At 36.4% G+C, this 23,547-nt stretch overlaps 1 protein-coding gene across 1 annotated transcript; it reads right to left on the bottom strand.

The window, feature by feature from the left end:
* Positions 1 to 1,841: 1,841 nt before the first annotated feature.
* On the bottom strand, positions 1,842 to 21,329 carry LOC121728608 (cytochrome P450 4d2-like). The gene is made up of 11 exons (XM_042116783.1): positions 21,153 to 21,329; positions 16,801 to 16,907; positions 12,473 to 12,563; positions 10,577 to 10,765; positions 9,619 to 9,688; positions 8,763 to 8,959; positions 8,143 to 8,252; positions 7,085 to 7,221; positions 5,886 to 5,986; positions 3,172 to 3,357; positions 1,842 to 2,306 (listed from the first exon to the last, which is right to left on the bottom strand). Exons 1-11 carry the CDS (start codon positions 21,289 to 21,291, stop codon positions 2,143 to 2,145), a joined length of 1,491 nt encoding a protein of 496 aa, XP_041972717.1. The 5' UTR covers positions 21,292 to 21,329; the 3' UTR covers positions 1,842 to 2,142.
* Between the last annotated feature and the right edge of the window lie 2,218 nt (positions 21,330 to 23,547).

Below are 23,547 nucleotides of genomic sequence, written 5' to 3'. Positions count from 1 at the left end.
CATTCTCGTACGATTGTTTGAGTCTCAAAACCGTTTCGTGGTCCCTTTGAGAAAATTTATAACCCCTTCGGAATCCTGATGACTCAAATGGAATTTTATCTTCTAAGAATACTAATATAATTAAGCTGAAGAGTTTTTGTTTGAACGCGCTAATCTCAGGAACTACGGTCCGATCTGAATCTGAAAAATCGTTCAGCGTTAGATAGCTCATTTATCGAGGACTACGCTAAGACTAATAGGAGCGAAGAAATAGAAGAAAATGTGGAAAAATCGGGAAAAAATATTTGAAAGGTAAGCCCTTTCAAAGAATTTTTCCCGTTTTCTTCCACATTTTCCTCTATTTTTTGTGGGCTAATTTGTCTGAAATTCCTAATTTACGCGAGCGAAGCCGCGCGGAACGTCTGGCTGCCAAAAAATCACGCTAGCCCATAAAGTTAATATACCTAGCGGAATAGAGCAACAATCTCGAGCTGTCAAACGAAACCGAAATTGGTTTTATCTGTGTGTAAAAATATGTGTACGTATACACTTACACAAGCATGATTGAAGATGATTTCTATGAGATTAAATTGTCAACGTGCGGCACGTGCCGACTGGACGTCAAATAAAGAGTGCTGCTGTCATGTATCACACGTCTCTTTTTACCACGCAGTGTTACTGATGGTGACATCTCTCTTGCTCAGGCCTTTGTTTCTCTATTCCGCTAGGTATATTAACTTTATGCGCTAGCTCCGCCTACCATACCCCGTTATCCTCCAATCGTGATAATATAATGATTCCATGAATATACCCCCTTAAATTATTAAATTATTCAGTTTAAATATTATAACAATAAACTTGTTAATTGATTTGAATCTTTAATTTCTCTCTCTCTCTAGTACCTAGCCTAGCGAGTAACTCTTATATTATATCACCACTTTAAATTAAATCTTTTTTTTCCATTTTTTTTATTGACGATGTTAGTGTAAACACCGTTATGCTTGAAACCATCAAATGAGCCCGTTAAAATGAACAACTTTTTCTATGAGAACAATGCTGGGAACTCAAAAAAATCCGTCTTCATACCCATACAAATTGCCGATCCGGGCGTTTAAGTATTGTTATGGAATAAAAACATAATTTTTTATATCTTTGTAAATATCCATAGAAAAATTCTGAAAAAAATTCACATGATGTATTTTGACTTCTAGATGCCAAAAATCCCATAACAGCAAAAACCCCACAATAGCACATTGTCTGATTATTCGGTGGGGGCGTCGATTTGTATTTTGTACTAATATTAATCATTTGTAAATATCATTGAACTTAGTCCGATGGCTGAAATCGATACGACGTGTAATGACTATGATAAAATTTATTTATTAAAGGTAACAAACATATTAATATATTAGACATTAAAGTCAAGGGGGCGACTAACCCAAAATTGTCGATTTTATAATTCATTTTTATTATACTTGAAAATAAGCCCCGAATTGTTTCATTTTTTTAAACAGATACTACATTATATTTCCGAGGATCCGACCTAGCGGAAACACGATATCTTAAAATTTTCTCGATAGAATAAAATCACATAGATGCATCTAATTTTCACGAATTTTTCATAATATATTGCCATAACAGTGCATTACACCAAGTTAATATTTTAACACGTTGTATAAAATTCTATCATTGAGATACTGACCTAGCGGATTTTTAAAATGTTGTATATTTATCAAGTGATTGAGAAAAAACTAACTTGGCGATTATTCCGCGTCGTCCTTTTTCACCTGCCATATGAAAGACGGGCGTGAGTGTGAAGAGAGAAGGATGATGTTTGATTTTTTGGGTTAGTCGCCCTCTTAAAACAGGTACGTTTATGACTTTGACATATTGCATCTGAAAAAAAAAACGACTAATTAAATCGCTTGCCAAAAATGTGAGGGGAAGACGCTGTATTCGATTTTTAGGTATCTTCAGTAGCGGCGTTAGAGGGGAGGGGGGGGGGGGGGCGCGCTGGGCGACCGCCCAGGGCGCCGGATAAAACGGACCGCCAGCGGTGCGTCCCAGTTTTTGGCTCTACCAGCACCCTGGACGCCACAAAATTCTCGCCCAGGGCGCTGGTAGTGCTAAAACCGGCACTGCTCCCTATGACAGGAATGCATTTTATTGAACTTTCTCGCGGTGTGCCAGTCTAATCTTGACTCCGTTCTGTGACCTCAGCACCAGCTCGGAGCACAATTTGGGTTCCTCATCCACCGGTAGCAGCTTGTAATGCTTCAACACGCTCGCTACCATCACTTTGATTTCCATCATGGCGAATTTTTGGCCTGAAAAAATTCAATAGAATGCCGAATGTAAGTGAAGAGTTCAAAAGGATGCTCAAATTTTTAAGCGTCTACAGTTATAGATCGATTTTATACAGATTATAGGGTGTAATAAAACTAAGTGATAATACTTTAGGGTGTGTACGTGTTCCTTGTAAAGAGTTCACTGTGACAGTACCTAGCAGTGCTGAAAGACCAATTTTGTTTTCACTTTTGTATGGGCAAGCGCCCCAGCGTTACGATTTTCCCAATACAAATGTGAAAAAAAATTTTAGTCTTTCAGCGTTGCTCACAGTGAACTCTCTACAAGGAACACATACACACCCTAAAGTATTATCGCTAAGTTTTGTCACACCTTGTATATTATCTGATAATGAAAAATCTAAAATGCTTTAAATTGGATCCTAACATTTTTCCGACAGGCGTACACGTTTTATTAGGTACGTAGGTATCTATCTAAGATTGGTGCGTATCTATTTTACTCAAGGTCTTTTAGTATAAAGTTTTCCGACACGATTTTATAAAAGACGTATTTTATAAAAGTACGATAAGGTAGAAACTTTCCGTCCGTGTCAGTTGGCACTTGGCAGTGTCTTGACTTCCACGCAGTGGCGGTTTTAGGGGGTGGCGAATAGGGCAATCGCCAGGGGCCTCGCTCTTGCAGGCGCATCGCGTAAAGCAAAAGGTCATAAAGTAACATTTTATTTGACTTTTTGCGGTGAGGTCTCGGTATCGGCGGCGGTGGACAGACGGCCAAAGGGCCTCGCAAGAATCTGCTGACTAGGTCTTGCAAAGACCTGCCGCCCGGGGCCTCGCAATGGGTAAAGCCGCTACTGCTTCCATGTAGCCGGATAACATAAACATTTACCAATACAGTTCCTAGGTCCAGCGCTGAAGGCTATCCAGTTGAACGTGTTCTTGTCCGTCTGCTTGGCCAGGTCGAAGCGCTCTGGGCGGAAGACCAGCGGGTCCTCGTGCAGCTCCGGGTGCCGGTGCACCTCCAGGATGTTGATCATTATAGACGTGTTCGCTTTGATTTTCAGTCCGTTCAAATCTGGAACAATTTTAAATGGCACTGATTTAAAGGGGCAGTTGTAAATAGCATTTTTGGTAAGTTAAAAATTATAAATGGCACGTTTAATAAATAGTTTAGCAGTTAAAAATTATCAGTAAAGTAAACAAAAATATTATTGAACAGTAAAATAATTAAATGAGAGGTAAAAATTATTGAATGAGTGGTTACGTGTAAATAAATAAATACCTAATTTATCGGAATTTGCCAGTAAGAAATCTCATTCTAAGCAGTTCTTTAAACAATAAGGTGGTAAAATAAAATAAAATCGGTCAAGTGCGAGTCGAACTCGCCCATGAAGGGTTCCGTACCGTTATAGAGCGAAAGTAAGAAAATGTATTTTTTGTATGAGATATTAAATATTTATTTTATATCTTTATGTTATTATTTATCATTTAGTTAGAATTTCACATTCAGTGAAAATTCAAGTGCCTATAAGCTTTTGCCATTTTTAATTACGAGCAAAAAAGGCCAAAAACACGTTTTGGGATAAATAATTGTATTAGGTAACTTTTATTTTATTTTTAGTAAGTAAGTATTAAAATTGTTGTTATAACAGCAAAATAATTGGTACATTTTCGATACACGCACGACGTCATTTTCAATTTATTTAGGTAAGACAAGACCTCGCTAGAGTAAAAATTTTCTTTGGACAAGACGCGGCACATTCGTGACTGCGCTTGATGCAGACTAAACAACAGACGGCCCAATTGGGCCGTATTTGAAGCTTCATAACGCGCGCGGTAGTAACATATCTGGTTTGAGTATTTCATCATTGGGTATAGCTAAGAATTGGCTAAGAACATTACTTATCGATCATGTCAGCTTCCAATTTTGTGTTTTAGGTCAATAAGTAACAATTTTCGTAGAGTTCATTCAACCGTATGCTGTAAGCCTGTATGCAATAATATACTTACATATTTGGAATACCTCAACATTGATTTATGATGGAACTTTTGTGCATTAAATAATGATACACAGGCGATATTAAAATAACCTGAACATTTTATTGATGTAAATAACAATACAAATGCCAAAACAAACATTTTAGCATTGTCAATATTCACTCCAAAGTCCAATGTAAGGACTAAGGATTCAAATTGTTGTAAAAGCACAATACAAGAATAAATTTCGCTATTACTAGCTCCGTCTTTTTAGCCGACTTCTAAAAAAATAACGTTCTAAGTAGGTACGCCGTACGGCTGTAGATAATGTTGCTGTATAAAAAAACGACGATCAAAAAACTATAAAATAGCAGGCGCAGAGGTTCGGCTGGTACGCTTTCAGTCACACACTTTGCGCCTGCTATTTTATAGTTTTTTGATCGTCGTTTTTTTATACATCAATTAAATCGAGTCAAAAAAACGAATCGCCCTAGATATATTCTTTGTCTTTAATTCAGTGCAAAAATTATCTGAAACTAATACACATATTTTTTTCAGAATTTAAATTACTATATTTTTGTGTCTACTGTCACTTTTAAATCTTGAAAATCGTCCGTTTCTGGGAATACAGGGCCTTAAATGATGTTTAATATGCCAGAGAAAGACCGCCGACCGAAATACCTGTATTCGCTGTGCAAATATTTTTAATAGTATAGGGGTATTCAAATAAAGTGGCATTCAAGGTTCATGTCAGTCTAGCAATCACAGGAACAACATGCAATTTAGAGAATCACTGCGCAATCGGCAATATAAAGCATGCAAGGGTCAGTTCATAAGTGAGAAGATGCGATGCATATTTTATAAGTGGCTCGTTCTTAGGAACGCACGAATGTCACGAAAGTTTGTCTATTCAATGTGTATAACTTCTTGTGTAGGTTGTAAATGAAGTTCAGTTTTGAACGGGTAAAATCAGGGTAATGATTTACAAAATATTACGAAGTATTTTTTTTTATCGGGCTTTGGCCCACCACACATTCCACTGTATCTCCTGTGTCGCCAGGATCGACTTTTTTGAAAGTTGAAATTACGAAGTATACCTATTACTTATACAGTAAGTTAGTAGTATACAGTACTATGTATATTGTATGTGTCTTAACTCTTACCTATATTGTACCTATGTGTCTTCAGCTAGACTACGGTTACGTAACTATTTAGTATTTCGTAATTTTAGACTACGGGTACATAATTAACAAGTGAGGTGTCAATAAATTAGTTATCTAAGTAATAATTAATAAATAATAATCATCATGGCGCTCGCGCTACTGACATATGAAATTTTTTCAAGCATTTTGTTTTCTTTTTTTTTTTATGAAAGAAGGGGGCAAACGAGCAAACGGGTCACCTGATGGAAAGCAACTTCAGTCGCCCATGGACACTCGCAGCATCAGAAGAGCTGCAGGTGCGTTGCCGGCCTTTTAAGAGGGAATAGGGTAATAGGGGAGGGTAGGGATGGGAAGGGAAAGGAATAGGGGAGGATAGGAAAGGGAATTGGGCCTCCGGTTTCTTTACTCAGTCAGGTTGATTTTTTAATAATTATTAGGTAAACAGTTTTGTCGGTTCACTCACCTACATCTTTTTTGATTATCCTCTCAATGATGGGCACACTGGGGAATATCCTCAGACTCTCTTTGATCACCATTTCCAGATATCTCATCTGATTCACTTCCCTGCAAACACATAAATCATAATAAAGGAAATTAGTTTATTAACTATAGCATGTCAAGAAAGTGAAGAAATTAAAAGGTGGCAACATCGTAGTGTCATCCCTTTTTTCTTGGATTGATTTGAAAGGGATGACAGTACGATGTTGCTACTTTTTAATTTCTTCACTTTCTTGACAGAGTATATGGCTTGAACTGCCGCAGAGACGAATATTATAATATTTACTTAACTGTAATTAAGTACTTACTTATATTGAAGATTTTGACATAAGGCCCATTAGGTACGTAATCTGTCTATTGCCTCTTTATTTATAGTGATGATTAAATCCGAAAATTATCATTAATTAATGTCCCTGCGTGCGGCAGAATTTGACATAGTTAAAATGTATAGAACTTTTGTCAAGGCAAAATGCAAAACATTAAACAAGTAAGTATGTATTATATGCAAATCCTACTTGTAGTTGCTATCCAAAACCCTAGAAATACGCTGAAGTTTTAGCAGTGCACAATCAGACAGATCCGGCTTACCTAGCACGTTTAAACCTTATGACCAAGATAATACGGTGAAAAAGTAAACCATGCATCTTCGACTGTGCATCATAACTATTAGCTACATAGATCAAGTCAGACGCTAGTTTTTGTAAACTAAAAAACTCGTACAGGTCGTACCCATTCATGATTCATTACCACACATCAAACAAGGAAATGAAACATACATATTTCTTGGTTTAAAAGAAACCTTTGACCGTGATTTTTTGTAGATGACTTGTAAGTTGTAGATAACCATAATATCTGTTATTAATTACATAATATATAACTAGAAGACGCCCGCGAATCCCTTGCGCCAAAATTCGTGTATTGCGCGGGAACCGTGCATTTTTCCGGGATAAGAAGTATTCTATGGGACTCAAAGTATCATACAAAATGTTATCAAAATCGGTTCAGCGGTTTAAGCGTGAAGAGGTAACAGATAGACAGACAAACAGACAGATTTAAACTTTTTGCATTTATACCTAATATTAGTAAGTAATATTAGTAAGTATGGATGGATTATCCTATTAGAATCTTAAAAGAGCAAAATCATTTAATACGTCTTGTACTTACGTAAACGTGGGGTCTCTGTACATAATATCACCTTGCAGTATCTCTTGTTGTTCGTCTAAAACTTTTTGCTGGATATCCGGGTGCTTCGACAGACAGAACAACGTGTATACCACAGCTGATGACGTTGTGTCGTGACCCTGAAATGTCAGGTAGAGGTCAACTAATCATTAGGAACTGACCTAACCAGTGGCCGGGCAAGACCTAACTTTGAGGTCGTATCGGCATAGGCTGCGGCCTAGGGGCGCCGTTCCCTTCCCAGGGAAGCGGCATATTTTGTACATGGGGCGGCGGAAATACAATATCACTGGCCTACACGGTCTAAGGCAAACATTACACGGTAGGTTTTGCTGACAGTTTTACCACAGTCATGACTGTGACTGATGCATATGCAACCATCAATCACGTATTTTGAGTGAGTGTTGTCACATCTGACAAAATAGGAAAAAAATTAGAAACGTATACCTTTGATTATTTTTCCGACCCAAATATCGACCAATAGAATTGCACCATTCGACGTCACGTGGTACAACCTACATGGTATTATACTGATAATTTTTTGAAAATTTTCTCTGGTAGTTGCTATATATAAAAAACAAATTCTAATTCTATTGGCCGACATTTGGGACGGAAAAATAATCCCCCGAATACCACACGAGCTTCAAAATTATCTGGCATTTCCCTCAAGGTTCCCTGCAAACAAATAAAGTCAAGTTTTTCAGGTTAAAAAATCACGAGCGCGAAGCGCGAGTCGTCAAGTTTTTCAGGAAAGTTTTAATCTGAAAAACTTGACTCCTTGATTTGTTTGCAACGAACCTATCGGGAAATACCCGATAATTTTGAAGCTCTTGTGGTATTATAAGTGAAAATTTTGGCTTTGACTAACATAAAACTGAAGAGAATTGAGTGACCGTCTAATACCATACGTCAGCCCATCAGTCACCATCAGTCAAACATAATTCATGATTGACGGATTGACTGTCGCTTGTATGATCGTATAATGGATGCCTTATAAAAAATAAATACGGCACTGGTAATCGGCTGTATTTGTTATAATTTACCTCAAACATGAAAGTGTCGACTTGTTCCCGGATAGTTTCATCGTCAATTTTCGCGCCATCCACTTCCGACAGCAGCAGCAGGTCCAAAAAGGCATTTTTATTTTTAATTCCTGAAATATAATATGTATTTGTATGATTTGAATAAAATTACCTAATTTCTTGGAAATGCTAAAGGAATTCGAATTATCTTTTGAGACCGAAATCTAGTTATCGAAATTACACGTCTCGTGTAAAGCTACGGAAAAATCTTATTTAGACAGTGCCAATTTCAACAATGTCTCGATTAACAAGGCATCGTTGAATGAATGAAATAGACTTTATTGTGCAGAATCACAGAAATAATTGGCAATCGGAAAATTGCGAAAATTTCAACCTTTATTCATTAACGCGAGTAAATCTAGCACACTTACCTAATATAGTTTAAAGTTATGTTTATACCTACTTATGAGGCTTAGCTTCTCTAGTTACTTTGCATTTGAATACTGTTTTATAATGCCTTAGGTATATACTTTATTGTCATCGAATAAAAAAACCAACCTTCAAAGAAAAATCTTCTCATTTCAACACCTTCTCGACGTATAGTAATTTCAACAAGTTTTCATGACTTCTTCATCACTTACCAAACTCCGACTCGTTCCCCAAGCTGGTGATGTTCTGATCGATGAGCGCTTGTCTTCGAAGCTTGATCACCTTCCTGGTGGTCTCGTGGAGGATCTCCAGGGACCTGTCGTAGACCTTCTTCTCGCTCATGAACGAGAAGAGGGTGTCGTTGCCGGCGAGAGGATTCTGGATGCGGTACGCTATGATCCTTGTCATTCTGTGGGCAATATTCAGCTACACAAGGAGCCATCCATAAAGTATGTCACACCTTAAGGCCATCCCCTGAGCAAACGACCTTGACCATACATTTGCCGCGTTGTCGAGATCGCGCCAAAATCATATTTTTTTAGTTAATATAGTTACTTAATGAAATTGTCGATCTATTGGCGTGTGTTTCAAATAACCGTAATTTGTAAATACTAGGGATCACTACTTTAATACTTTTTTAACTCAGAGTTAATAAGGCTCTAAAAACGGCAAATTACGGCATCTCCGTAGGAAGAGCGTCATAACTCATAAGCCTTGCCCGCTATTTTCTTTCTGATAACCTTTTCGGGGCGATCTCTTTGACTATCTAACAATAATACACTATTATGATAAGTATTAGTCGATTCATTATTATTAAGCTATTAATTAATCATAATAATTAATAATATTAGATAACTAGAAGAAATTAAGCATGAACCGATAATATACCTACCTTTTGAAGCCAGTAGATAAAAATTAAATACTTTTCATTTAACTACAGCATCTTATAATGCAAACCTAAATAAAAGTAAGTACTTTTTAATTATTAGAATTTGGTACTTTTACCAGCCATAAAAATAAAATATTACTTTGGAAGATGACGATTACAAATAAACAAAAACCACTTACTCAGTAACAGCTTTGACGTATTCTGAACCAGAATCGTTTTGGGAGTCCATTTCTACACCCATTATAGACTCTGTGAAGAACGATAATACTTCTTAGGGTTTCGTGCCCACAGGGTAAAAACTCGATGTCTGTCTGTCTGTCTCTCGTCTCCAGGCTGTAACTCAAGAACCGCTATAGCTAGACTTATGAAATTTTCACAGATTATGTATTTCTGTTGCCGCTTTATCAACAAATACTAGAAACAAAATAAATTAAATATCGGGGGGCTCCCATACAAAAAACGTGATTTTTTTGCCATTATTTGCTCGATATAAATGATGGCAATATAGATAGGCACCTGAAATATTCACAAAATACTCAATTGTATTTATATTTTAATAATTAATAACAAAATCCAAATAAAATAAATAATTAAGGGTGCCATATAAAAACACATTTTTTTCCTATTTTTGTTTTATGGTGCGGAACCCTGCGTGCGCGAGTCCAACTTGCACTTGACCGATTAATTATCAGTGCCCCGCGCCGGCCCTCGATTCTCGTAACGCCAGTATTCATCAACCGCCCGCTAAGACGTGCCATTTTCACCAACCTAAAGCGATTAGCGGTAAATGGCTCCAATTTTTAGATTTCCGGGAATTTTCGTGTCTCGCACTATATGTTGTCTTAATGTTATCTTAACGCCTTCGTGGTCTAGTGGTAGATATAGAGCGCGGCTCTTGACTCAGATGTCTTGCTCCTAATCTCTCGTCGGTCTTGTCGGTCTTCCGTCCCACTGGGTTAAGAGTGTACTGCGCACACACTTTGGCACTATAAAATTACTCCTGCGTAGCTGGCCTGGTTTCAATGAAACCGGCCACCGTCACCGAAACCGGTGTGGGAGTTATTTATTTACTTATCTTAATCAATTATAAAGGAGCTAGCTAGTGTACTAAAAGTGAGTAATTCGTATAAATCATACCTGTAACATTATCCAGCGACAGTAAAGCAACAATTGGGAAGAGATCGAAGGCTTCTCCGCTGTCGGCGTATTTCTTCAGCTTCTTTATAAACGTCTCCTCGTTCTTCAAGAACACTTGCAAGATCGTCTGCAGTATGTTGAAGTGGAACGCTGGCGTTAGCAGTCTTCTGAATGTTTTCCATCGGTGACCTTGAATTTTTTTTTTTTATTTATACTTCCAAATCATGTCGTCGGACTCGTCGGTTAAGGTCCAGGAGCTGTCAATCTCGAAAGTGCCCTCATAGTGTGCATGGATTTTTTGATGAAAATATATACTTACCTACTTAGTTTAGAACAGCAGCTATAGGAACTCGAAAAGCTCGGTTTGCGTGGATTTGCAAAACCGGAAGTAGGTAAAAAAATTAAAAAAAAATACCTGCGAATCGTCATAAATTACGTACATACGGGTCGACTTGATAAACTCCTGTTTTTAAAGTCGGTTAAAAATGCTATTATTGCTTAAAGTTTAAGCAGTTGCATTCTACACCTAAAGTATCTATTAATGTAAATATTTTCATTGTTTAAGAGGTTTTATAGTTTTATATATATTTTGTTTCCAAATAATTATTAGATATAATTTATGTTACTATACCTAAGTGTATCCTGAATACACAATATTAACATTTTTATTTAATTCATGCAACAAAATATAATCTTTTTGTGGAAAAACTCTGTTATTTTGTATTTATAACAATACAATATGTTAATTTAAGGGTAGTATTTAATCGAGTTTTAGGTGTCGAAATTACTAAATTTGGGTTATACTATTTGAGCGACTGAGAGTGAATGACGAGAAATTAACAGAACAGCAACTTAGAAATTATTTATTTGAGTTACTTAAAATACAAAATGAGCAGCTTTATAATTTTTGAGCGACCTAATATCTGTTTGAGTGTCAACGTTACGTCCTGCATTTTTTTCAATATTTGGCAAATGTAATTTTTATACTGAGCGGCATTTTATCTTAAATGAAGTGTTTCGAATACCAAAAACCACTTTGAAAAATACACTAACGAGCAGAGTATAATGAGCACACATTAAAACAAAAAAAAAATGAATATGAAATAACTATTTGATGAAACACTTTTATTCAGGGACTACTACGGACAGGGATAGAACAATTTTTTTTATTACTATCAAGCAAATTTTTTTGTGAGTAGCTTCATTTGGATAAGAGGAACAACAATTTTAAATGTACTACCAATTTTTTCACAATGTGAAAAAAAGTAGTAGCTAACAGAGATAGAAAGGATTTGATTTGATGATCCCAAAATATGCATTGTTCTATTTGTAGGAACTTAAATTATATAACGGTAAAAGTTTAGAATCATACCCAACGATTTAGGGGGGCAGGGGAGGAGGGGAGGAGGGGGGGGGGAAACCCCGTTTATATATAAAAATCAAAACGTCAAAGAAATGCCGCCCGCCTTAGCCATCTAACCTAACCCAAAAAAAGTAGTATTGGTCCGCAGCCCAACTCACCTGACTGCAACGATTCGTCGACTTTTGACAACTTTACTCTAATATTATTCTGATATTATTTACTGTATTTGCTAGTACTCAGCGCTGCTCCAACTTTTCTTAATATTCCCCAGACGCGCGAAGGGGGGGGGGGGGGTCACAGGGGACATGACCTCCCCAAAATCTAAGCCAAATAATAAAAGGAAATTTCTAGCTATCCCCTAACCTAACCACCAATGCGTCAGACCTTAGATATCTGTCAACCCAGAAACGTCCGAGGCCGTAGATTAAAAAAAATAGTGTAGAGACTAGTGAGTGATTTGACCCTCCATTTCAGGCTGCGACCGCGCCATTCCCTATTACGCATTGTGAAACAGGGACCTGATGAAAACATACCTGCGTCTGTTAAAAGTCCTCTGCCCAGCCAATCCTTTAGGGGTATGTACGAGCGGCCCTTCACGATGTGTTCCGAACTTGAAAGCAGGGGCTGTCAACAAAATCATAGTAATTAGACAAAATATAACTTTATGGTGCACACGTAACGTAACCCTTACATCAGTGCTTTTCAACCTTTCGCATGTGACTGGTATGAAAAATATTTCGCGACCCCCATACTTTTATATTAATTATCATGTATGTACCTATATTTTTGAATAATATAGCCTTTTGTTAATGTTTTACCACCTATTACATGAATATTCTTAATCTTTATTGTCTGTTTTTACTAAAACAGTAATTAACTGGCATAAATATTATTATCGTACCTATTCACTGTGAAATTGGCAGCGCTCAAAAAGTTACTTTTTTTAAAAGAGATTCTAGATTCTATTTATTTATTTATTTATAAAAGATATACTTACACCAACAACATATTTTGTAACTTAAGGGTCAATTCAGACCGCAATTAATGGCGATGCGTAGACGTCTTGCAAATCTGTCAAAACTCAAATCCATAAAATGCATTTACGCGTTGCGTTGCGGTCTGTATTGACCCTTAAGAGGAGACACTGGGGCCGTTTTTCCATACAAACGTTGTCCCCTGTTTCCTCCCTGGATAATGCCGGTAGAGTTATAATATTTTTTTTACTATCTATGGCCACTTATTAGCATGTCCCTATGTGTAAAGATAATATGAACGTTCAAAAATCCAAAAAAAAGCCAGATTTTCCGCAGTGTTCAAAATATCCAGAAAACAAATTTGGCTAGATTATACAAACACAGCTTTAATTTTTAATGAAAAAGGACTTATATCGGTTAAGTTTTGGAGAAGAAAATATTACAAGGGTTCCCAACTTGTACCTTTCATTTTATGTATAGTAATCTAACGCAATAGTCACCAATAGTCTTAGAAATTAGAATCGAGGTGCAGTAATGCCAATCCGCTCGCTACTAAAACATACTTAGGTACTGTATTGTGTGAAACAATAACTGCGCATAACGCAGCGTGTATAAGTACAATAATTTTCGAAGGACACGCATTACGTGACAGGTATGAAACTGTCTTCAAACTAGTACAGTAATTACTAATTAGATACCTAATACATAACTACATAATATTATATGATTATAATTTGCTGGTACTACTCAACATGATAGGTAAATTACCATTTTGGATCGTGCTTGAAAAAACAATTACTACTGTGTCTAAGAATGGTTGTCATCGTTTGGTCAGCATTTTGCAAGTATAGTCCACGCAAGGAGATAAGTCACAGCTCACAAAACATTAAATCATTAATTTTTAAAGACTTGACTTGAAATTACGACTATAGCTTAGGAAATAGGTACCAGAGATAGATAAATACTTACTTACCTATGATAATTTATACTAACCCGTCTACTAATAAAATATTTAGACAGCGAAAACTTATTAAAGGTCTGTTTATCTTTTTCTGGCTTAATGAAAATGTTTCTATAAACAAAGACAAAAAAGGCCTTTGCATCCTTTGTGGATGGTTTATAGAGTATTTTCAGAGTGAAGTAAACCAGTCCTCAAATACTGTAGCCTGGGACATGACTTTAAATGCTCGTTTGGTTGCCCATCATGCACATACGGCGTTCTCGCAACATAGTCGGCCTAGTCCAGAGGAATGAGCAGGTCAATACGTCTGGGACCAACCATGTGCCTCCTCACGTTGTTTCTTCGCCGTACGAGCGTTCGAATTATATACTTGAGATCTGAAAATGTCTCTTTGGTACACGCCTCCACCCGGGATTGAACCTGAAACCTCTCGAGTGCGTACAAAAGGTCTACCCACTAGTCCACGGACGCTACAGACATACAAAGACAGCGGACTTAATAATATTGGTAGGTATAGGCTAATAAACATTTCAGACGTCTATGGGCTATTGTGTCCCTTCTAAACATTAATTAAGTAAATAATTTGAATACGAAAGGTAATAAAATTCATCAGAATTTTGTTAGTCCACCACGATTTAGGACTTTGAATTTAATTGTTTTTAGAGTAAGAAAGTGCCTAGTGGTTACCATATTATGAAACATTAATAATAATCATAATAATAATAATTATTTATGTTAAATAATAATACCAACATTTATATTACAATATACTATCTATTTAAAACAAGATATGGTAATTTAAATGAATGCGTAATAAGTAAAACTAAACTAAACTCTTCGTTAAATGCTTACTTTTAAAAATAAAGTTTAAACTAATTACCATTTTGATTAACCACTTAAAAATAATTATAATTTAGACGCAGCAAGATTCTTAATCGAGCTATGTGTGCGGTATGACTGCAGTATGTCCCATAAAGAGTTGAACCAAGTTTCTAATTGCTTACGGAAATTGTCGATATCCTTACATCGCTAGGTCTGTCATTTTCATAGAAAAAAACATCGTGAAACATTACAACATGGGTTTAAAAGGGTATGAAGATTTTGGCCGACCTACTGTCCGCTATTGTGGTCTTTCGCGTTCACGAATATTCAATTAAAAAAAAAAAACAATCGTATTCAATCAGCTGAAATCCTGGGGTCAGGGCTCCCGTAAGAGCTACTGGCGCCTGTGTGCAAAATAAGGATTTTGGCGACACTTTAGGCAGTTTTTTTTGGGTCCTTGGTTTTGGCGCTCCTAAAGATGACTATTTGGCGCCCATAGTGGATGGCGCCCGTGTGCATTGCACACATTGCACATATGGCAGCGGGGGCCCTGCCTGGGGTACGCCCTTGTACGCGTCGCGTTGTTGTCTGAATTGACCCTTGGATGTCCTTTCCTTAGACTCAAAGTACATAATTAATATCTCCATACTTATTTTCATCAAAATCGGTTCAGCGGTTAGAGCACAGATTAATAAAATATAGTTACTACGTAAGTTAAGGCGTGAATAACTGAATAAGTAGGTATGGATTACTAAAGATTGTAGTCAAAATTACTACGTAAGTTAAGGCGTGATTAAGTATAGATTAATAAAGATTCTGGTCAAAATTACTTGTTTCAACAAACGATACAATTATGCATTATGTATGGGACTAAAAAGCCTTTATCATCTTGTTCGTACTAAACTAACAAGAAAACTCATGTAATTTTCCATTTGCTTGTTAGTTTAATGTGTTTACCGTTTACCTAGCTCAACAGATGAACAGACAACACTATAATAAAGTTTCATCAATCACTACAGTCTACATCATTAGAGGTTTATACAAGTATTATTATTTACTAAACATAATGTGTTCACTAGCTATTTGACCGAGCTTTGCTCGGTATTCGATAAAACACGAATAAAATGACATTTTCTAAAAATGATTCCTAGCTAGATCGATTTATCGCCCCTGAAACCCCCTATATACCAAATTTCATGAAAATCGTTGGAGCCGACTCCGAGATTCCAATTATATATTTATATACAAGAATTGCTCGTTTAAAGATATAAGACTAAGGGCCCGTTTCACCACTTTCTGATAAAGTGCCGAATAGGCTATTCACAACTTCTTTGACAGATTCTCCATACTACATCTGTCAAGTTAATTGTTGGATAGCCTTATACGATAGTGATATTCGTCTCTTATCAGGCAGTGGTGAAACAGGCCCTTAATAATATTATTAATATAAAGTGAGTAGTTTCTAATACTAGAGACAATGTACCGAACATTTTCAGCTCTACATTTTCAAAACTTTTTTTTATATTTAGAGAATATTCAAGCTATAGGTATTAGGTACTCCTATCTATAATATGAAAATAGTCCCAGTGCGAGTCGGACTCACGCACGGAAGGTTCCGTACCGCTACCGTTAATAATAGCGGTTCTTGAGATACAGCCTGGAGAGAGACAGACAAACAAATGGACAGACAGCGAAGTCTCAGTAATAGCACAGAATAGATAATAGTACCTACATAGGGTCCCGTTTATCCTTTGGGTACCGGACCCTAAAATTAATCTCTTACACAAAGCGCTACTAGTCTCAATTTTCGATAGATTAGCGCTGAACCCATTTCGCTAATTCTTATATTTTGTTGTGTTTGTTGGCAGAGGAAAATCGTTACGGAGAACAATATTTTATGTCATTAAAATATATCTTATATACATAAAAATGGATTTTGAATTGTGTTAGTAACGCTAAAACTTGAAAACGGCTGAACGTATTGGGCTAATTTTAGTCTTAAACTATTCGTAGAAGTCTAAGGAAGGTTTTAAAGTGACACGAAGTTCACCGGGACAGCTAGTTAATAATAACTAGTTCGTTATGTATGATCAAAGTGACTCACCGCTATGTATTTTGGATGTGATAAGACCACGTGGGGCTTATCAAACATGTACATGAGGTAGGCGTCCCCGTATACGTCTTTGAAGTAGCGGGTAAGTTCTATGAATTCTGAAAAAAAAAAAACGTATTTACTATACAGTGTGTAACAAAAACTAGTGATAATACTTTAGGTTGTGTACATGTTCCTTGTAGAGAGTTCACTGTGAAAGTAGCAGCTCTGAAAGACGAACATTTTTTTTCACTTTTGTATGGGCAAGGGCCCGAGCGTCACGAGTTTCCCCATACAAAAGTGAAAAAAAATTTTGGTCTTTCAGCGCTGCTACTTTCACAGTGAACTCTCTACAAGGAACACGTACACACCCTGGCCCGAGCGTCACGAGTTTCCCCATACAAAAGTGAAAAAAAATTTTGGTCTTTCAGCGCTGCTACTTTCACAGTGAACTCTCTACAAGGAACACGTACACACCCTAAAGTATTATCACTTGTTTTTGTTACACCCTGTATAAGCTGAAACTGCTTCTTATCGTTAAAGCTAGCCTAATACTTCTACACTAAACTTTCCGTGATAAAATAAATTTAATTTTTAGATAGATAATATAGTCTCTGTGAACAGCGTTGCCAGATTATTTTTGTGCCAAGTTGGGATTTTGGAACTTTTTGAGTGAAAAAGCGGGATTCTTCAGTCAAAAGCGCGACAAAGTAAAAAGTGTATAATATCAAAAGATTTTTGATTTTTTATCTTTTTATTTGCGTTAAAATAACGTTTACGTGACAATAGATAGCAAAAGTAGTCAAAGAAAATCCAGCCCTCTACCTCCCACACTCTTATCTTCATTACGTATCTTTCTTTCTCAGCACGCTGCACGTACGTTCGGGCTTTCCCCGAAAAGCGGGACTGAGCCTGTCCCGCGCGGGACATTTAATTTAACCTCTATCCACTTACTCTATCTTAGTTCTAAAGCAGAAATGCCTTCTTTAAAATGCGTTTAAACTCAGCTACCCAGTTTTTTACTGTAGCATAATATGAAGAAGCAGATTCACCCAAAACATTTTTTAATTCATCATAGATATCTCTCCCCTTTATCCCCTTCATTAGAGGAAACTTTATCACCGCTCTTTGTTCAATTTTATCCACATTCAAAACAGTTGACGAAAGGAGAATGATTAAAGTGGTCCAAATTTCCACCACTAACGAGATCCATATTGACTTATTGTCCATTTTTTTTTTTATGAAATAAGGGGGCAAACGAGCAAACGGGTCACCTGATGGAAAGCAACTTCCGACGCCCATGGACACTCGCGGCATCAGAAGAGCTGCAGGTGCGTTGCCGGCCTTTTAAGAGGGAATAGGGTAATAGTGGAGGGTAGGGATGGGAATGGAAGGGAATAGGGGAGGGTAGGGAATTGGGCCTCCGGTAAACTCACTCACTCGGCGAAACACAGCGCAAGCACTGTTTCACGCCGGTTTTCTGTGAGAACGTGGTATTTCTCCGGTCGAGCCGGCCCATTCATGCCAAAGCATGGCTCTCGAAGTAGGTATAAATATAGGGTAACTTTCATTATGAGACAAATTAAAAATAAGCTGTCAGTAAAAAGTTATGACCATATGAAAAAGATATCCCGTCCCTTGTAGACCTAATGTTAGAACAAACCTTTCCCTCCCCTCCCATCGCTCCAACTTCTTTTCCTACTCCTTTACTGTTCATGCAGTCAGATTGTGGAATTCCCTCCCCCACGCCATCCGTGATAGTCCTACAAGCACTGTTTTTAAAAGACGCTTAAAGGAGCACTACCTCAATACCGAATCCAACTATGATTATTAAATATACATATAGTATGTATTTATTTTAGTTTATAGTATAGTATGTATTGTAATATTTTTTTTATGAGCCTATGCTATCACACTGCTGGGCAAAGGCCTAATATTATAGTTTGTTATTATTATTAGTAAGTATAGTGTAGTTTTTTTGTTGAATATAATATGTATAATAATAATTTTGTATTACTTAATTAGTTATAATTAATATTATTCGTTTCTGTTTTTGCACGCCCTATCTGTTGTTTGTGATCAAATTTCTCTTCTTAGGGCTGCTGGAAGAAATTTATTTAGAGATAAGCAGTACCTTTTGTGTCGTTTTTCTTCATCTGTATAATTTGTTAAATGTTTTTGTGTGCAATAAACTGTTAAATAAAAAAAAATATTTTTTTGAGTGAAAATATTGATATTGATATTCATCTATTTCAGTGAAAACCTAATAAGAAATGCCAAGCTACATCACACATACATAGATTAAGTAGTTAAAAAGTACAATGGATCATATAAATACTATTTTATTAGATTTTATGTAATAAAATGGTAAAAAACTTTTTCATTCCGTCATAACTTTTTACTAACAGGATATTTTTGGTTGCGGTCCATGAATTATGATTCCGTATTTAGCAGACCATTACGTATGTGTTATTGGTTGTGGACATTTGCTCCAAACTCAATATATTTTTATTACATTTACAATATTTCTCATACAAAATGGTAAAAACACGTCTTTTCATTCAGCCATAACTTTTCACTTTTTACACATTATTTTACAGGGTATTTTCGATTGAGGTGATCTGGCTGATTCTGCATCGTACATTTGTAAGTAAATAACTGAGTTAGTAACGAAACGGAGGAGTGAGTAACGGAAAGTGCCACTTTTTGTATTCACTTGCATACAAAAGTGAGACTTTCCGTTGCTCACTCCTCCGTTTCGTGTATTCTCACAAATGTACGATACAGAATCGGCCAGCTGGTTATAATGACTCAGTATTCAGTAGACATTTTTACTATACCAGGTGTAACAAAAATAAGTGATAATATTTTAGGGAGTGTACGTGTTCCTTTTAGAGAGTTCACTCTGAAAGTAGCAGCGCTGAAAGACGAAAAAATTTTTTCACTTTTGTATGGGCAAGAGCCCGAGCGTCACCCTAAAGTATTATCACTTATTTTTGTTACACCCTGTATAATAGGTCTCGTTAGTGCTGGAAATTTGGACCAGACTCCATACATTTAAAAACATACTTTTTTAGCCACCAAATTCAAATTAAAACACAAGTGGCCAGAGACACGAATTTAAAAATGACATACTTACATATTTTTTTAATTTTAACATTTTAAATAGCAGAGGCTAGTTACTTCTCATCCTACCCTCGTAAATAAGTAATTATTATCTTGTAAGTAATGTTATTCTTGTAAGTTATAATAAGAGCATAAGAGACTAAGAGTGCCTTGAGGTAGTATTTGTCTTGCAAGTTACCGTACCTATTGAAATAAAAATGAATTTGAAATTATTCTGTTAGTCCAAATAAAACTCGAAAACTGGTGAACCGATTTCGCTAATTGTAGCCCTGATCTAAAATTCGTATTTTTTATTATTAAGTATTATTGTGGTATTATCTAAAATCCCTCGATCGTGGGTTCGTGAAAATCTAAATATTTATTGCGGTCGAATGTGACCGCTTGGGGACTTTATAGTTCAAACACACTTAAAATGTTCGTACCTAGTAAGTTTGTTTTCTAGTTACCATAAAGATGTTTTATAAATGTTGGTACTTGAAATAAGTTTTTTAATTAAAAATATTCATCACACAATCTAGTATCTACCGTATTGAAACTGAACAATGCTTGAAGCTTTTGAAAATACATTCAGAAAGAAAATACAAATTGTCGAAGAAGTAATCTATTCTATTGACACTTCATTTTCTCATATTATCTATTTAAAATCGAACAAGAAGTTAAGCATTGAGATTTGAGAGTATATAACTGTACCTATTATAAATGCAAGTCTGTCAAAACCTTCCTTTCTTTTGGCTTCATGCTTGATATCCTCGATAAATGATATTTCGTTGATGATAATATTAAATTAAGTATTCGATTTCAGGTTTTGGTAAGAAGTAATGACTAATCTACTGGAAATTAGACATAATACATACTAGACAGCCTTGACTTCATAAATATTATTTGTTTGCCAAACAATCGCGAGCAAATTTTTGCATTATTTAAAATTCTTAGATAGTTATTTTAAAAAATTATAAAGATGGTAGACCGTATTATTTATTTACTACGAATTAATTAATCAAGTCAAGTTTTACACTTAAAACATTAATTTCCATACCTACTGGCTATAAGTACACGAATCTAAAATCTTAATTCTCAATTAGCTATATTTTAGCTTTATTATTTCGAGATTTTTCCCTCAACTTCTTGTATATCCCCGGGACTCAAAACACGTTTTTTTTTTAACAAAATAGGTTCATCATTTTCAGCAAAATCGGTTGACCTAACGCACTTTCTTTCGAAGTATGGGTCCAACTCACCTGAAGGCTTGGTCATCCACAGACGGACGCAGCCCAGGAGGGGTATACGCATAGGTCCAGGTATACTTTCATCCTGCGAGGAGTATACGTAAACCGCGAAAACGAACACCAGAAACAGCAGAAGCGGCACAGCAATCATCGTGCGGCCGACACGCGCGTAGTCACTATAATGCGAATTTGTGAAACGTGTCTCTTATAACTCGTTTCGTTCGAGTGTCATATCATAATATAAACGTATACAGCAGATCAACTACACCGAATCGCCGTGCAAGCAGCGTGATCAACGCTGATTCTGCTATTGTGATTCTTCATTAATATTTAATAGCTTCGATCCAGCCCGGATCCTATCAGTAAATTGCTTTGAACTCATTAAAAGTTGGAGATTATAAACACTACTACTAAAACGTTGTAACTACTTGTAAAGTACTAATAATTATTATTTGTACTTTAAGAGTTACGATGTTTTCAGATAAATCTTTAATTCTGCGTCTGTATACGAGTTCATTTTTTAACAGTAGGTAGGGTAGGGTCATTGACCGCTGGTGCCATTTTAATTCATTTTGACTATAACAATAACAAAAATTCAGTATTACTTGTGAACACAGTGTCAGTACCGTGAATAGGGCGGTGCCACTGGTGCCCAGGCACAGGGCGTAGACTCTGGGGGGGGCGCAACAATGGTCAGACCAGGGAGGCCTATACATAGCATTGCTTTGGGCACCTTTAATATCTTAAAAAAAGGGCGCAGTTATAGAAGCTCGCACGGGGCGCAAAAAAGGTACGGCACTGCACAGTACTCTACTGCGTGATATTTATACTGTTCTAGTGTTTTCCATCAGCTTATCGGATGTGACAAGTTGTTATCAGCTTTATTTGCTGCTGTTATGTGTTTAGATTTATTATCGACCTTGGTCATCTTAATATGGCGGAAATCTGTCCTTTTGCTGATTCGTACAGAGATAAAAACTATTGGGCAGTACCTATTTATCTAGGTCAGGGGTCACCAATTAGTTTTGCTCGGGGACCATTTTTTGGAAATAAAATGAAATTCGCGGTCCGCACATTTAAAAAAAAATATTTATTAAACTAAGGTAATTACGGAAATGACAAAGGTATTTACTAACACATCAATGAGAAAAGTGAACATTTTATCTCTCTGATGTTTGGAGTGAAATTGGTGCAAGCTATTGACATATTTTAATCGTGGAGATGTTCATCAGTATGTCGAGGCCGAAATCTATTTGTAACGAAAATCATTTTCGAAAATATTGTTTGGTCCGCTTACAATGGGTCGGCGGTCCGGATGCGGACCGCTGTCCGCCATTTGGTGACCCCTGATCTAGGTCTTCTTACATAATTTTATCTTTATAAATTAAAAGGTACACTACCATAGATTATCCTATACCTTTATCTTAAAGAAGGTGTTACAAAACTAAGTGATAATACTTTAGGGTGTGTATGTGTTTCTTATAGAAAGTTCTCTGTGATAGTAGCAGCGCTGAAAGACAAAATTTTTTTTTCACTTTTGACGCTAGGGCGCTTGCCCATACAAAAGTGAAAAAACGGTATTTCAGCGCTGCTACTTTTACAGTGAACCCTCTACAAGGAACCCATATACACCCTAAGGCAGGGGTTCCCAATCTTTCTCAGCCTGCGGCGCAGTAACACGTCACAATATTTTGTCACGGCGCCCTACTCTACCTACCTATTAGAATAATACCTATCTTAATATATATATTTCTTGTGTGCGTGTGTATGTGACTGAACTCCTCCTAAACGACTGGACCAATTTTGATGAAATTTTTTGTGTGTGTTCGTGGAGATTCGAGAATGGTTTAGATTTACAGTTTGGTCTACTGGAAAATGTTTTTTCAATTAATTTCTTATTTATAAGGAGTTGTTGATTTTGGAATGTTTTACATTAGATCCGGCGGACGGCGCTATCATCGCATTCAATATTATTCTATTTCAATTTTAGTTTGTCCTGACAGATGGTGCTACGATTAATTTGAAAAAAATTTTGTTATTCAGTTCATGTGCTGATTAAAATATTAAATAAATAACACATAGGCTACAATTTTAACCGACTTTCAAAATGGGGGAGGTGTTATGTTCGTTTTCTTATATTCAACGATTACTCCGCCGTTTGTTAACCGATTTTCAAAATTTTTCTTTTGGTATATAGGGTATCATCCCAATTTGGTATTATATTCAGAAAAGTGGTGATCTGATGAAGGATCCATAAGTAATCGAGGGAACTCCTCAAAACTTATAGGGAAACATATGGTGACTTCGGTTTCGTGAGAAGTATTCTAAGCATATGCTACCAACAAGTAAGATTTTGCACCGAGATATACCTGGTATACCGTGGTTCGGAAGGTGCTGAGAGAATTCC

This window comes from Aricia agestis, chromosome 7 (assembly GCF_905147365.1).
Source record: "Aricia agestis chromosome 7, ilAriAges1.1, whole genome shotgun sequence".
Taxonomy (NCBI): domain Eukaryota; kingdom Metazoa; phylum Arthropoda; class Insecta; order Lepidoptera; family Lycaenidae; genus Aricia; species Aricia agestis.
The sequence above is the reverse complement of the archived record's forward strand: the minus strand, read 5'-3'. Positions and strand labels throughout refer to the sequence as shown.